This window comes from Falco punctatus (genome assembly GCF_963210335.1).
Source record: "Falco punctatus genome assembly, chromosome: 2".
In the NCBI taxonomy this organism is placed as follows: Eukaryota; Metazoa; Chordata; class Aves; order Falconiformes; family Falconidae; genus Falco; species Falco punctatus.
In genome coordinates this window covers 91,780,924-91,798,605 of record NC_137581.1, presented here as the reverse complement: position 1 = coordinate 91,798,605, position 17,682 = coordinate 91,780,924, and the positions used below count along the sequence as shown (strand labels likewise).

The 17,682-nt window shown below is 37.1% G+C and overlaps 1 protein-coding gene across 2 annotated transcripts in view; it reads left to right on the top strand.

Annotated features, from left to right (window-relative positions):
• Positions 1-17,682, top strand: part of CDKL5 (cyclin dependent kinase like 5) — a 142,308-nt gene that overhangs the window by 76,072 nt on the left and 48,554 nt on the right. For both annotated transcript variants that reach the window (XM_080377127.1, XM_080377128.1), the window contains exons 4-7: positions 6,652-6,697; positions 9,584-9,720; positions 12,707-12,827; positions 14,010-14,069. In XM_080377127.1, coding sequence (XP_080233253.1) covers positions 6,652-6,697; positions 9,584-9,720; positions 12,707-12,827; positions 14,010-14,069 — 364 coding nt within the window. The remainder of the gene's footprint in view (positions 1-6,651; positions 6,698-9,583; positions 9,721-12,706; positions 12,828-14,009; positions 14,070-17,682) is intronic.

The window sequence follows — 17,682 nt, the reverse complement described above, 5'->3', positions numbered from 1 at the left end:
CTAAGTGTGAGGGGGGTTTTAATTGAAAAGTATGAGTATTACAATTTTCTCAAAGGAGAGAGAGAAGATTAAAATAGAGAAACACCTCTTGAGGGAAATTTCTCAAAGCATTGTAGATGTACAAGAATACACAGTGCTATGACCTATACTTCCCGATGTCAAACTGTTTGAAAAAATAAATTGAATCCATCATCTCGCACATCTCTCTTTCTACAGAGAATATTCTAAGGTACTCTACTAGATTTTTAAAGTGATGTTGCAAAATTGCCAGAACAATAGTAGAAGTCTTGGGAAGACAGGAGGCTGTGTTCTGATCTGTCAGTACTGTCCAAAGGTAGCAGCATTTTAAGGCAGAATGTAAATGGAGTCAGGACAGTGTCTGAGTAATGCCTTAAGGACCTGATTCACATGCAGGTAACGATGCCTGTTACCTCTCAGAACTTCCATTGCGAGGTAGATTGGCCGAAGTTTAAAGACTTTTGTAAAGACACATGTAACATTTATGCTACATTGATCAATACAGAGTTGTTTTGATACTGTTCTTGCTTTTAGAGTAACTTTGAAAAATGAATTTGTGGGTCTTTTAAAAGTTTCATTTTAAATGACTCATGAAAAATAAATGCTTTACTATCTTGTAATGGTTCCATGGACTTCTGTTGCCATGTCAGTGATTGCTTAATGTTCTGTGATTTTTGCTAGAATCAAGATTATTGAAAAATCTAATCTAAACACTTAAATGTTGAAGAACATAATAATGCTTATGCAAGTTGAAGTAAAACTGTACTACTTTGTTCAGAAAAGATATTAGCCATAGGATATGTTTGGCTGAATTTTGTTGATTTATTTTTTTTTTTAATGTGTGTCTTTTTTTGTGGTAAACTAAATAGTATGGATGTAATTATGGATCGGTGAGGATCAAATAACAGTTTCTTGCTTGCTTTTGAATTATTTTTATAAAATGTAAATATTATCTGTGAGTAGAGAATGCAAATGATTTAACTTTATGTAGCAGAATTTAAGCATGCATTTATCTTTGGGTCTTATAGCCTCATACTTGTAGAGACAGAAAACATGAGCCAATCACAGAACATGCCATATCATATCTTCATATACCACTTAATATATCAGTATAAAACCTTGATGTGATGTACTAGATATTGCTTGAGTGGCACTGCCTGAGTAGAGGGAGCAACATGCTGCTTCTGCATGGCACGTGCTCTGTAGTGACTGCTGCTGTCTCTACTAAGGTTTGTTGATTTTTCTAAACACTTATTCTTTTGGTTGTTTAAAAAATCCTACTTGAGAAATTCTTGTAGTCATACAGGGTGAGGCAGTAAAATTATAGCTCAATGATGTAACTTTCTAAAGGACATAATTTTATTTTTCAAGAATCTTTTTTTATCACATGATATTTTGAAGAACAGCATATAATTTGGTAGGCTATGTTTCTCTTTCCAGAGAAGAATGTTATAGTTCTAGGATCTTGAGTTATGATGAGGGAGCACCTTTGTCCTTGAGTATTCCCATCACTAACATCAAAGATTTTTCTAGAAAACAACAGAGGTACTTCACTGTTTTGGAAAAACACTGTCATGTCATATATATTACGTAGAGGTAACGGAAAGATAGGGGACCTCTGTCCTTTAAACGAGATAAAATGAAATGCTTTTGAAGTGGGGAACCCCCTTAGTTTGATACTGGTGACGGGAAATACCAGCTGCTACAATCTTGTGATGAAACCTGGGACACAGATCTCTGGGTGGATAACAGAAGGGCTGTGAGAGCAGCTGTGCAAGCATAAGGATACTTGCCTCTCATCTGTGGCTAAGTGGACAGACAGCAAATCACATGTTTTCTTCAGATGCAATTGCCACGCATATTTTGCGGGAAAGGAAAGGATTGAGCTCTAGCATGAAGTCATTCCCATCTCCAGGACTGGAGATATCTTCTTCCCATGAACAGAACAGATATCTCCTTCTTCCTCTCTTTCTAAATATTTTTATATAAAGCAAATAGAACAGACATGGATTAAGAAAATTGTCTTGCTCTTATTAAATGGTATTAGCAGGTGTGTACATGGAGAAGAGACATATTTTGCCCCATTTTAGACACATGAAATTATGGGGTCTGAATAATCACTTTCTGTATGTCCTTAACTTTTATGTAGTGTTTTCAATAACATTCATTTGTTGTTGCATGCTTAACTGTAAAACAGTGGTTTTCCTATAGTTTTATAACGCATTATGTTTATCATATGTGTGCTCAATAAGCAGAGGAAATACCAATCCTAAGAGAGGCTTGACTTGTTTGTTTGCAAATTTGCCTTTGCCTCAGAATGTAAAGTGAAATATTGAGGCCAGAATTTTTTAGTAGACCAAGATAATGAGATGCTTAGTAATAAATGTAGCTGAGTGAAGCAAAACTACAGCTGAGTGAACTCAAATTTTCATACTTCATGATGTAAGCTAGTAGTAGTAAGTAGCAGAGATCAGAAAGAATATTCTGGCTTCCATAAAGAGCACAGAATATTTAGGATTGCTGAGGTTTTTTCTTTCCTTGACATTCATTGAAATCTCAAACATTGAATCAACTAGTAACAGCCTATCTAGCTAGAAGATACTTTAACTGAATATGAGAAATTTCCATGCTAGGAGTTGGATACTGAGCTATTGTCTTGAGGAGGGGTTCCACAATTAGACTGAACATTGTTTTCAGTAATGTTCTGTTTCAGAGTACATTCTTGAAAAGAACCTTTTGAAATGCAAAAAAAATATATTTTAGAGAATGGCAGTTCTATTTTGGAGCATTGTAATTTGTTCTGGTTGTAAGGAGCAGAGAACCAGATCCACAAAAGAGCTTGAATTTCCAAAAGGACATTTAAGTTAAGGTTTAAGTAACAAAGTCTAAATTTGATCTGTAAAGGACCTTTCAGATTCCCACAGGAGTCTGAATTTTTACTGTTGAATCCCCTCTTTGCTCAAAGCTCTGCTATTCTTTGTATCCCCAATTCTGTCAGTCTTCTTAGGGCTTACCAATGTGGTATCTGTTTGCTTTATACCTCGTGTGTATCAGTACTTGTATGAAACTTCAGGTTTGCCCTGCATCATCTGACATCTCTAGCATCTGTCTCCTAACCCAGGAAGCGTGCTCTTACCACCCCTACTATACACCTGCTGAACTGGGCCATATACAAAATGTATTCTGTGTTTACCAATCTCATTCTGCATTAGTTTGTGTAAATGACAGTTATGTGCAATGGCTGATACAAAAGCTCTGAGTGCTAGTTCTTTGCACAGTCTACATACGCTGCTTGTCTGCAACAGCATACAGTGTATAGGAGATTGACTTCTTACTGCTTTCTTCCCCCAAGGAAGGATATTCTATATATGGCTGACAAGTTTAAGAAATCTTTTTTAAAGTTTCTCAATTTTAAAACTCACATTTCTCTGTAAAATTTGGTTGAAATTGGCCATCTAGTTCAAAATCACTGGCAGTGATGGCAAAACGTGCAACAGGGCATTTCAGATGAATTCTTCCTTTGTAAACTAGTTTAAAAGATGATTGATGAGGAGCTACTATTTTTTATGTCACCCCATATAAACTATTTAGTTGGTTTAGAGCACTCGACCGAGAAGTGGGAAATATGCACTCTGCTTCAGGTTTCTGTTCTGCTGATGGAGCACTCTGAAACCCTACTGTTTTGGAGGTGTTCCACATCAAAGGAAAGTTACAGACCTTTTGTCAAGCAAAAGATTTAAAAATCTATGAACAGTAATGTTCAGTATCCTTGTATCCATTTCAGCTTTGGCTTGACTGTTTCACCGGTAGCTGATTCTTAGAGAAAACCATTTAGAGTCCTCCAGGAAACTTAGACAGGAATGTCCCTTCCTAAGGAGGAGCAACACGTTGCTAGTGCGACTCTTCAAAGCACCTATTGTCTGGTCTCATTTTAGTGGTGTTTCTCTTGAGCTTATTTACATGTATTATTTGTTGGGTTTTTTAAGATCGGGAATATGTCATGTATAAATTCTTGGTTGCTCAATTATGACACCATTAATTAGTTTAATGAAATAATACAAATAATAAATGATAAAGCTTTTCAAATGACAATTTCTTAAATGTTACAGAATTTTGAACTGTTTCTTTTCTTGGTAACTTTTTCTTTCGTATGCGTGTTGCTGAAATCTTTATGTTCCTGTTCTTCATAGAGCCACTCAGGCTTTAAATACTGTGAATAGTCAAAATCCTACAGGACATTTGATAGCGTATCTTACATAAGTCTTTGCAATGCTGTGACCCAAGAAGTTTTAAAACTTAATTTCCAAATTATCATATTCACTGTACACGTCAGGGACAGCAGCATATGGCAGAGAATTCACATGGACTAGATTTCTTGAATGGTGCAGAATTGCTGTCTGTGTGAGGCAACAGCTTTTAACTCCTACATTTATTTCAGTGTACTTAGCCATTACTTTGAGAATAAAATACAGCCTTTCGATGGTTGCTGAAACATCTACACTTCTCTTCTTTTCTTTCATGTGAAATAGGAGTGTAATGCTAACGGATAAATTTGGCTCTTTTGCGAAGTGGCGTATGCGTATGTCTAAACACAGGCATATTACAGTTAGCAGAGGCTTTTGAGGGCAATTAGGATGTTCCTTTTCTGAAAAACCTTTCAGAGGCTTAATTAGCCAGAGCACCTAACAGTAGATACCAGAAGTCAAGCTAAATTTGCTCACCTTCTTAGCTCTGTTCCTTCATAGTGCTAGTAACTATTACTATACTTAGAGTTAATAAGTATAAAAATACTATAACTTAGCAGTAACAATACAATTAGTAAAATAGTCTGTTCAGTTTGGGTTAGACCGTTCAGTTTGGGTTAGACCATTCAGTTTGTAAGTGTCCAGAAACAAAAATACTTAGGAACTGTATTTGACATAAAAACTATAGACAAGCCTTTCAGAATCACTCAGAACTTGAAATGCGTATTATCTTCCCAGTTCTGACATCTATTCCTTTGCTGTTGTGTAAACTGATCGAGCAAAAAGGGTAGTGCTTGGACTTCTGTGGTATCTCAGCTGAATTTATGCAATGTATCAGCCTTCTGATTAGGCCAGGGTATACGAAGGGTAGATCTCAGTAGCAGAAAAGCAATGCAAGTCCTCTCTAAGAGTTAGTAGCATGTGCTGCTTCTGCTGAACTAACTTTCTTCAATACAAGGAAGATCTAATTTGGTCACTTAAACCAATACAAAACATGTTTCCAAGTTTTTCTGATAGATTTTATAAGTGATGATCAATTGATTGTTTTTATTTTTTTAAAACATGCAAATATTGTACACACATACATATACTTAAGTTTGTTTGCAAACTCATTTTTACTGATTTTTATTCATAGTGGTATTCATTTTCATTTGAAAGGCATTACTCACTATCCACAGTAGTCTTTCCAGGTGCTTTTATTTTAGATGGTTTAGATGGTTTTTTACAGGTTCATTTGTTATGATGATTTGAAATTAAAAATTGAGTAAATGAGTGTGTTACTCAGTACTTGGTTATGCACATGTCTTCGGGTATTCCTGAATGGCTTTGCTTTTTTATTGCTGTTCTCCAGTCCAGCTCCTGTATGTTGTTAATAATGGGATATTGTTTGGGGTTTTTTAAATGGTGATATTTGGAAAAGGTGTGTAATCTACATCTAGGTCATCAAGTAACCCAGGTGCCTGTCTGCTCATATGCCCTTGTTCTGTGACCCTTAAAGCTTCTTCCCCATCATGTTACTAAAATTCAGGTGCTGCATCATTGCATGAACAGACCTGCACTAGTCATGTCACCCTGGCTACATTTTGGCCATGTGCTAAATGCATTCCTGCTCACACAAGAGAAATGTCTTTATTTAAGAGAAAAACGTGACCTATGATGATCAGGTTTGGTGAGAATAGAGAATAATAGAGTCATGCCAAAGCATGCAGGCATTAAGAAATTATCACCTATGACCATATAGTAATCATGGATTAACACTTTGAAATGCAATTGGTGATTCTGGTTTTAGATAGGCTCCCCTTAAGACAACAACTTTTTTTTAAGGAGCCACAGAGAATTTCCTAAAATTGTGTTCTTTATGGATATTTGAACTTTGAAATCCAAAAACTTTTGGCAACTAAAATTACAGGTCTCATTGGAAGCCTTATCCACATGCTAGTACACTATTTTCATTTCAGCTCACAAAGACAAGCACCCACACTCATACTTTGGTAAGATAAAAGACTGTTTGACTTTCAGAGTAACTAAGCAACAAGAGTCACAGGAACAACTCTTCTGAAAATTTAATTTTCAGGTTTTTTTATATATATTTTACATAAATTCAGGTATTTTATATATATATATATATATATATATATGTTGGGCATTTAACTTTGTTTCTTCATACTGGGATTCCTAATTGTGAGGTATCTGCTACATGGGGTTTTCTATTGCATTTGGCCTGATCACTGAGGTATTTGCCAGATTTTTAATTCATTTTGTTTTGCATTGTGAACTTTTTCTGGATGCTTTTGTTTTTCTTTGTCTGATGCTCAGAGGAAAAAAAAACCACAAGAGAAAACACACAACAGATCTTGCTCATTTCCCTTTCTTCACTTTTGTTTTACAGGAGACACATGAAATTGTGGCTATCAAGAAATTCAAAGACAGTGAAGGTAACCTTTTCTGCTGCGTAATCTTTCATGTCAATAAGTACGTTGTTAATATCTCCCCAGTTAAAGTAAAATGTCTCATATATCAAGACATGATTTTAAAATTATAATGACTTACTAGCTCTCTGAATATTCAAGGCACTTGATCCTTCATAGCTGCCGTGGGGACTGCATTATACACTCCAACTGGATAACTGCTTTCTTTCTTGGGGCATCTATCTTAATATAGCTAAGATTGTGGTGCCGTACATGGTGGTAAGATCTACCACCTGGAGACGGGATGTGATAAGTAAATGGCAAAAACTCCTCTTGTAGCAGTGGCTTACAGAGTCTTCGGGCTTTATCACCCTCATCTGTAGGAGGGGATCTAAATGGGGGGGACGGACAGGGGGACATGAAGGAGTAAATGGAGGAGACCGAGAGAAGTCACCGAGAAGTTCAGTGTTATGAAGAGGAATCAGGGAGCTCTCGGGAATCTGTGGGAGAATTTGAGGGAGCCGTGTGGTGAGGCAGCAGCTCTGCCCTCCCTTCAGCAGGCTCCACTCTCCAGAGGAAACTTGCTCTTCGCCCCCAGAGCAGCCTCTGTGTGCTCTCCCATGTTGCCCAGTTCACTGCGAGGCGGGAAGAGCTGGCTCCTGCGAGGCTCACTGGTGCTGGCAAAGGGAGTAGTGGCTGAAGGCAGGACACATGGAAATCATTGCCAGTGCTGCACACGCTTATTTCTGACCCAGCAGTAATAAACCCAAAGATCTGTACAAGATGACACTAGCTCTCTGACCTGAGCTTGTTGGCGGACAGTGAATCCCAGCATCCTATCATAGGCAAAACTGGCAATCAACCGTGAGAGCAGCTGCCTGCCTTGCGTACAGCAGAAGTTAACCCTGACCTTAATGACCTAGCACAAACAGAAGCCAAGCATGAAGTAATAAGAGGCATCACCCCAGTCTGAGGCAATGCAGCTATGATTTACCATATACCGTGTTGTTTTATGCAATGCAAACTCTTTGCTTTGCAGCTGATTTTGCCAGACACTTCAAGAGTATATTTGATGAATTTTTTAGCTCTGCTGTTAAGAAATCTGTTTCAAATCCCTGTTAAGGAATGTAGGAGGTAATTTAATTGTGGTGACCATCTTGACCAGATTGCGAGAGTACTTTAGAACTGCTTTTAGGAATTGATATGGCTATTCCGTACAGATCCTAGGTGGTGAAGCTCAGTATTAAGACCTAAATAGATTTATTATATTAACCTGGATACCCCAAAAAAATGAAAACAAAAAATACAACATTGCCATTAGGTCTGGCTTTCAAGAAGTATTGCATAATACCAGTTTACATGACTGATGGCTGCTTTTCAGAGTTGTAGCTAGTTGTTTACAAGTTTCTGGAAATAAGACACAAGTTCTTTTGATGGATTTGATTCAGCCCATTTCACATCTGTGTCGTTAATATGGTAGTTCATTAGGAATCTGAATGTACTGTAATTGTTTCTATTACCATTTTTGTTTCACTGAATTTTTGCTGCTGTTTGACATATGCATGCTGAATGCGCTGGAAAGAGTGTGTCTAGTTATAGATGAAATTATGTAATCAGGCTGATGTAAGCCAACACCGAGCACTCAGTTTTAAAAAGAAATTATTTAGATTGCACTAAATTATATATTTTTTAATCAAAACATTTGGGTTGATAGTATTTTGTTTTCCCCTTTCCTCTTTCTACTCTCCATTTTTTTATTTTTATTTTTTCCCCTCTTCTGATGACGATTATATGCATTTGTATGACCTGTGTTATTCTCTCTCCCCTGCAAACCTGTTCTTGCCTTTTGCTTGCTTGGGAAAAGATTTTCTCTTCCTTGTTTCTTCTTCTTCTGTCTCTGACTGTCTTTGTGGTACCTGACCTGCAAAAGTGATTCAGCTTTGCATTTATGCAGTCATATCCCATTTTATATTCCTCTGTTGTGGATAATACTTGTAATTACGAGTTTCAGAACCCTGCTTCTACATGTGCATGGAAAAAAATTACTGAATTAATGGATTTCATTTTACAAAATGAAAAATAAAACTTAATATAGCCTGCTTTACTTGACGTTTTGTTGGTAGTATCCTTTAGAACCCAGTCAGTTCAGGGCCCCTTGATGATAAGCAGTGTACAAAGCGTTAGTGAAACATTCCTCCTTTCTTGAACAACTTTCAGACAACCAAATTGTCAAAACACAGTTAAATTTCTTGACTCCTCAGAATCAGATTCAAGGCTTTGTTGAATCAATACTTGCTCTACCGCCCTCCATGGCTGCTATACTGACCTGCATTTCAATGGAAATTCATTGAAAGCCATGTGGGGAAACATAGGATTTACAAATTCTGCTTCAGTCTTAAAATCTGTCATCGCTTTTGAAGAATAAAATTATTTTAGAATCAAATAGAGTTCTTTGACATTGATCAAACATGAGCTTTGCATTCCAGTGTTTCGTCTGAGTATATATTAGCCTTGCCAGTGCTTCATGCATGTGACATGTATTTATGGGGTGGAGGGTATGTCTGTACACATACATGCACGTTTTTGGAAGTATATTAGTGCTCTTCATAATGAAAAAGATAGAAATGCAAATGATTTGTTTCTTACGACTTTTTCTGCCACTGAAAACCTAGATGGTAGAGATGATAGTTTGTGAGGGTTGCATAATGATAGCACAGTCACCAGTTACCTCTCTTCCAGTGCAGAAGCATCCAGGCAGCAGAGAGAGTCCCATACTGGAAAATAAGCCTTTTTCTCTGTAATATCTAGAAACAGAACTTAATCATGGGTTCAAAATAAAAAAATACAACACTTGTTACTTGGGGGTTTTGTTTTGTTTTGTAATAAATTTGTCACTTTTACTTTGCACTCTAGAAAATGAAGAAGTCAAAGAAACCACTTTACGAGAGCTTAAAATGCTTCGCACTTTGAAGCAGGAGAACATAGTGGAGCTGAAGGAAGCCTTCAGAAGAAGAGGAAAATTATACTTAGTTTTTGAATATGTGGAAAAGGTGAGTTGAGTTTGTACTGTCCTTGCCGCAGTTAAATCATCAGCTTACTGGAAAAATCTTTAAAATTGCTTTTACTTGTAAAAATTAAACTATACTAATCTATAAAGAGGAACTGTAGAAAATTTAATACAGTCTGAATTGTAGTAATTAGACATTCATTGTGAGAAAGCCACACTGATAACTTCACTATTGTTTTTACTTCATGTGTTGGTATTTAAAAAAAAGTTCTTCCATATATGAACACAAACATGTTCAAATTATGTAGACTGGAAAAGATGTCATTTGAAGAAAAATTTCCATCCAAATGCGATAGTCCAGTTTAATTGTGAACCTGATTAACTGTTCTGTGTTGTGTTGTGTAATAAATCTTGACATAGTCTTTCAAAACAAGATCATAGTCTTTTGACCTTGGAATCTGTTTCAACTTTCTCCATCCTTCCCTGTTAAAAATAGGATTTGTTTGTATATTTCTGTTACAAGGCCAGTATCAATAGTTGCTTAGAAGAATTTGGCAAAGATCACTGTCATTATCTCCAATCCTGACCTCATTTGAAACAATTCCAGAATTTCCTTAGATTGGTGTGCGACTGCCAAGCATTCTGGTCTGTTTCCAGGGAGAAACAACCTAGAACAGATTGGTCTTTTCTTATTTTTGCAACCTTCATGATGAAGGTAGGCCTTCCCTCTGAATTCTAACCATTTAGCATTTCTTCATGGAAATAATTAGATGGTATTCAGATACACACAGTAAAAATAAACAGAAGCTTAAATATATGTATCTCTAGCTTTCATGAGATATTATTGTTCCCTTGACTGAAGTTTTCATTTAATATCCTGCCAGTGTGATGTTGCAGTCTAGCTGAGTGCTAGTGGTTTTCACTCAATTCTCTGTCGCATAAAGATTCCTCATACTGTCCTAAATACTGTCTCCTTGACCTCAGTTTACAATTTATTATGTCATATAATTTTATAGCATAATGTGAAGTGACCTATATTAGCCCACAGTTTGGCAGAAATCAGTTTTTGCCAGCAGATCAGTGGCTTCTTATGGGGTAGATCATACTTAGATCAAACATCCAAAGCTTTAATTGTTCCATTCATGCTTCTTGTCATTGATCCAGGCACGTGGAATGTCTTTGATCATATACCAACTCAGAACATACGTTTAATTTTCTATTGTAGTTGACTTGGCTAAGCTCTCCATAGTAGTGGGATGGAAGAGCAGCCTAAGTAAAAAACATTTAATTGATCTGATAAGGAGTGTGCTTCAAAAATTAATATTGGTAGAAACACCAGGTTGCAATATCTAACATTATTTGCATCAGAATAAAGGAATATAATGATAAAGGTAGCCATCATGTATAGTTGGTGCCTAATGTCATTTCCATATTAATGGTCACCTTTGGTATCAGTTACATTTTATAGTCCATGAATGTTTCTCATTTTCAGGTATGTCAGTTTCCACAATAATTTATTTGAGGACCAGGATGATTTCTGTATTTTTGGATGGGGGAAAGGTAGAAGGAATTAAATAAAATATGGTATAGTAGGCTAATTTTTGTTTTAACTGGTGATGAGCACCTTATGTCCTTTAGGGAATCTTAGTTCTGCACTGCTCAAATCCAGATTACTTAAATTCACATTTAGTCTAATCTCCTTTATTCATCATCCCCTTAGTTAATGTCTTCATATAGGATTATGTCTTGCTGTGTTGATACTACTATTTTGGTTCGTATTTGTAACACTAAGTCCTTGATTTACTTATCCAAACCCACAAGCTTCTGTGTGGACAAAAGTCTAACTAAAATCAATATGATTCCTTAACAGAAAATTCCTTTTCTTGGATTGGAGGTGTATTTCTAAGGAAATTTATACTCAAGCACATAAGTTCCAGTATTCAGTCAAGACTGCAAACTTAGAAATGTTTTCAAATATTACCAGTCTCCATTTGTTTTGTCTTATATTTGTGTTCATTAAAATACCTTACAAGACAAACCTCAAAAATTTTACTGTACTGCTAAAGAAAGTGTTTGTTACAGACAAGATAAACTTATTTTACATGAAAAACCTACAAATGTTCAAATGCATAATTAAATGAGTTGTGTAAGGCAATATAGCCAAAATACTTATTTCTATTTGAGTGTTCAGTAAAAGAGACATTCCTCTCTTCAAGTGGGCTGCTGCAGCCCATTATTCATGCAGGATTCAGAGTACAAACTCCAGTATACGTCTAATTGTGCAAAATTGGAGACATTTGCTAACATGGTGGGATTCTAAGTGTCCTTTTCCAAAGAGGAAATTTATTAGTATAAACAATCAGTTTATTTTCTTCACTAGGTACAGCCATAAAACAGTTAATAGGGCCATAGTTACTGTAGTGCAAATGTCTAAGATCAATATAGCTGATATATAGCTATGGGATACTCCCTAGTTGCTATTTATGCTCCTGTGAGACATTTTTGTACCTGTTACTTCATTTGCACTAGCAGGCTTGAGTTGCTTTAACTATAGCCATTCCTGTACAGACATGGTTTGTCATTAATCATGGCCCTGCTACGCTGAAGCAGCAGCAGCAGCTTAATAATGAAGAAAACAGCATGTTAAAGCACAGTCAGATATTTACAAAATGCTGTGTTCTGCTAAACACTTTATATAGCCATACTGAACGGACGTTTCTGTTTAAGCAACTTTTTGGAACTAAATGGCATTTTATAAGTTTTAGGGTAAGTGGCTTGATGACAGTCTTTTAAGCACTTGTGGTATGTTTGTGGTTCACCTTTAAGGATTATTGTCTTCACAAGTGCTCTAGAATGAAAACAGCTAGTAGTATGCTTATGATTAAAATACACTCCTTAAATGTTAAACTACTAATTTTGCATAGCTAGGCTCAGTGGTGCAAGCATATCACTTCATAATGCTGAAAGCATGTTATCTTCTAGCAACTACAGTATAACTCTTTTAAATAATGTATCTTTTAAACATCTAGAATATGCTTGAATTGCTAGAAGAAATGCCAAATGGAGTTCCACCAGAAAAAGTGAAAAGCTATATCTATCAGCTAATTAAAGCAATTCATTGGTGCCATAAGAATGACATTGTTCATAGAGGTGAGTAGTTCTCCACATGGAAGTAAGTAGGAATTTGCTTTCTAAAGGGAAAGATGTTGCAGCATGAAGTATTTTGCTGTTAACATAAATACAAGTAATTGCTTTATATCAGCAGAAAAAAACAGTAAATTTGGCTGGGTCTTAACTCAGCTGCGTGAGTTCAGAATGTTTTAAAACTAAATTGATCTACATATACAGCTTGTTGTCTACTCTCTTTGGGGTATTATATAAAGATTGTATCATATGCACAGCAAAGTGTAACTGCAGTACAGATGTTGCCAAAGGAAAGGGAATATTTTCAAACATTTCATGATGCTCAGTCATTTCACTTTTGAATCTGATAATAGAATATTAGAAGAAAAATAACCCAAAACTTAAAGCTTGGTCTCCTGTGTTTTACTACTTAAGGCAGTTCCTCCAGCTCCCATGAGTTCAGCTCTGTATATTTACTTTCTCCTTTAAGCTTCAAGCACTTGGAGTACATATCTTGATGTGTGACTTTATCATAGTTCCCTGTCTTTTTTCCTGATTTAATAAAACTGTATTTTGCTTTGTGGCTTTGCAAGGGTAACATCTCTAATTAATGTTTCCAATAAATTAAATTTCTCTACAGTATGTAATTTATATTTAAGGTTGATCAAACATAAGCGAGAGTCTGAAAATATTTTGTAAAATATAGTTTGAAAAATGTATCATACATGGATACCATAATATCCATACAGGAATTAAAAAAACAGGCTTAAAACTAGACAACACGTTTGTTTCTAAACAAACGACAAGAGGTGATCAAGAGCAGCATCATAACTGAAAATGCTGAGCACAACACATTTAACATTTTATTGGTTAACTGGGTAATTAAATGTCAGTTCTTTGTATTATTTTGCGATATGCAATATTCTACATATTGGTTTGCTGCCCAGGGATATCTGTAAGCACCTTTCATCTTTCTGTATTTTGTTGGGAGACGCTTTAAAAGACTTTGAAAGGCAGAAAATTAATTCTGCATGTTTACAAACTGAATTGCTGGAAGCTGTTTCAGCAGTTGCTCTCGTAATGTTTCATTTATGGTTGCATGAATATCTCTAAATATGTTATAATGAAATAATATTTGTTGACAAAGTTCAAAATTAAAAAGAGAAGTTTAACAGCATTTTTTTTTCCTCTCTCACTCTGATACTCTAGATATCAAGCCAGAGAATCTCTTAATAAGCCACAATGATGTTCTGAAGTTGTGTGACTTTGGTAAGTTCAATACCTGCCTGGAATTTTGCCTTGTTCTTGTAACAGTTCTACAGTATGTACTGTTTAAAACCCATTTAGTTGTCAGAATTGATTACTTCCTCAGGCTTGTGGCTAGTACTTTCATTTGAAAGATCTCTGGGCTTGATTTGCACACCCTGTGAAATACCTGTATTAATATGTCAGTAGAAAAGCTGCAATTATCTCTTCCTATATTCAACAAGGTTTTTACTGGTGGTGCTGTTGGCACCCAGCTGAGAACAGTACGGATGATAAGCTGATTAGGAAGCTAGCAAAACTGTCGGTTTATCTGCTCTGCATATTAAATGAAAAGGTAATACTTCCTTGTTTAGCAAAGATGCAATAAACTTACACTTTTTCTATATTTTTTGGAAAAAGTGGCTTTCATGGACTGTTATATGTGTAGTTGTAGGTTAGCTTTTACTGTTATTTATGTTAATTAAGGAGTCATATGTCCACATATTATTAGCGACTGAATGTCTGGAGGTTAAGAGTCAGCACTGTACATGTAGCATTAACTGATGTTTCCTAACCTATCAATACTTGTTTATTGTCAGCTTTAAGACTTTGAAGAATCAGCACCCAAGCACGAGGCAAACTTTGCCCATGTTGCATAATCCTCAGAAGACGAGAGGGCAGAGTATATACATGCTTCCAACAATCTTTGTTTTTATTCTAAATGCAATATAAACAAAGAATAAAATATTGTTCCCTCTAAAAAGCTTACAGTTTGGCCTGGCAAATAAAAAACAATTCCATAACGCTACCCAAGTACACTTTTCAATGACAGCAGTTTGAAAGCTGTCTTTTCAAATCTCTGCAATTTTGAATGAGAAGAAGAACTGCTAAAAAATAGATTAGAATAGGCTTTTGTGAACACAAAAAAGTCTTTTCTCATTTGCAGTGCTGCTAAATTCTTTTAATCCTAAAGGCATTTGTGCTTAAGCATTCAGAAACAATAACTGTTTTAGGAAAAGCCTTAGAGGTTTTGTTCCATATGAGTTCTTTGAATTAAGAGCAATTTATTCTACCCTGTAAGGAACTGCACAGCTCCGACAGAACACCAGGGTGCTGTTGCACGGCACCCTCAGCCTTTTCACTGTCCACAGGCCTCCTGTTTGCGCTGCTGTGGCCACCCTTCCCTGGCAGCTCCGTGCTCAGGCTGCCCCAGCGCCGTTGCCCAGAGCTGGTGGGGCAGGATTGTTCCCTTGCCCTACACGTATTTTCAGGGCCCTGCCCCTGCAAAGCAAACCCGCCTGGCAGCACTCTCCCAGGCTGCGGAGAGGCCTGGTGCAGGTGCCCCTTGCTCCCCATCCACCCCTTTGTCCCACCCTCGCGGAGCTAATCAACCAATCAGCGGGCAGTGCCTGCCCCTGACCTACATCTGCTCCAATCGGGGCTGACGGCACCACAAGCAGGAGCAGCCAATGGGGGCGTGGGTAGGTCCTGATGGCAGGGGCCATGGGGCAGGGGTCAAGGGCCAAGGGCCAGCCCTGCTCCTCACCCTGCTCCCTCCTGGGGTGGTGTTTGTTTTTTGGAGGAGGGGGATGTCCCCCCTTGAAAGTAACATTCACCATCAGAGTTGACACACGCCATCAGCTGACAGATCTTTGCGTGTGGACTTGTCTCAGCGTCCTCTGTGCAGCAATATTACCGGAAAATAAAAAGGCTGAGCAAATGGTACAGTTGTGTTCTCGGCATTGTTTTTCCCGCTAGGGATAGGTGGTGTGAATTCTGTTGGCGGTGGTGTTGGTGTGGTCCCTTGGCTTGCTCACACTGTACGCGCCAGCTTCATTCTCTTTCTACTGTTGGAAAAGACATGCAACCACAATATACTCGCAGTGCTCAGCGCAACCTTGAGGAGGCAAATGAAGCTGTGGGAATTTCTGTTGTTCTTACCATTCATGGGGGTTAGTTTGAATTTTGGTCAATGTTTCAGATTTAGTGGAATTCAAAATTCCAAGCAATTCTGATAATTTGGGGTCAATTTTAGTTTTTCAGCCTTATTGCTGCGAAGTGGAACAGGCTGCCTAGGGAAGAGGTTGACTCGCTGTCCCTGGCGGTTTTTAAAAGATGTGTAGACGTGGCACTTAGGGAGATGATTTAGTGGTGGATTTGGCAGTGCCAGGTTAATGGTTGGACTTGATGATCTTAAAGGTCTTTTCCAACCTAAACGATTCTATGGTTCTATGACATTATTGCTGGTTGCTTAAGCTATTACAGTAAAATGTTGGTCAAAATGGTATTAGCCACAAGTGTTTTCTGAACATGTAGAGATTAGGATATAAGAATTTGCCTTTTAACATGATTTAATGTATGCTGTCTGCCTACCTAACTTCATGTTCTGGACCACAGGTACTTGTCACATACAGTGCCACATTCCTTATGTGATAACAAATGCAAAGAAAAGATCTATGCATGTCCCAATGCAGATACTGAAGTAATTGGATGTTTCCAATGTTCCCAGTGGACAAAACAGTTTGAATAGAAAAGTTCATAATTTTTTAACAAGATAGTTCTTCATAATCCTTGTGCCATGTGTTCTGTACATATCGTGCTAGATAAAAATGAGATTGAATGTGGTGGTTGCCTGGACACATGTTGTGTGGGTGTCATTTCTGCCAATAGAAGTGGAAAAAGAACAGTACAAAATGCCAATTACAGCAGATGCATCTGACTGTTGGAAATAGTTGGGCTTTCTGACTAGTGTATGCTGTTTCAACACGAGGGCTTCAAAATTACTTGTTTTAGCAATCTCTTAATCTCTGTATGATGTGTAAGCATAGAAGTCATGAAACACAGGACTGGAAAAGACCTCAAGAAATTCTCTATTTCTCCCACCTACTCAAAGAAAGGATTAAGCACGTCTGTGTCATTCTTGACAGGTGTTTGCTTAGTGTATTCTTAAAATTCTGGTAATGGAGGTTCCCCAGTGTTCCCAGGCGTCTATTAAAGTACTTACATGCCATTAATGTTAGAATGCTTTACTTTGTCTAGCTTAAATTTACCTTATTTCTCTATAAGAAACTGACAGTCTTCTCCTTTTTTCCTTACACCTTTGCCCTTGACACCTCCCCTACCATGTTCTGAGTTGTTTAAAGTCCCTTTTAAAATTTTTTTGGCTTGCTCTCCCTTCTTGCATCGTGATGCTTTTGCAAACACTTTTGCTTTCATAGTTGCTCTCATTCAGATCACCTTCTGTTTTCATCTTTTAATCTATTCCTTCTCACTGTTTAGAGTTTGGTCTAACCTTCTCCCTAGTTACCTTCTCTTATTTTTTATCAAAATATTCTTCCTGATACCTCAGCACAATTTGGAGGAAGGCGCTATAAGCTAACTCCACCACAAAGAAAGAAAAAAAAAAAGTTATTGTGTTCTCAGAAAGGTATTATGCTTTCATGAATTCTGTACATCGTCTTTCAGCATGGTGTCACAGAGTCAGAGCAGTAGCGAATCCATAAAATGGTTTCTTACATCACCCAACAATATATAGATGACACTGAAGCCCATGACAATAATTTTGCTTTCTGTGTTGCCACATCAAATCTGTACTGTGCCTAGCCTGTAAAGCTGAGGGATGATTTTTCAGACTACA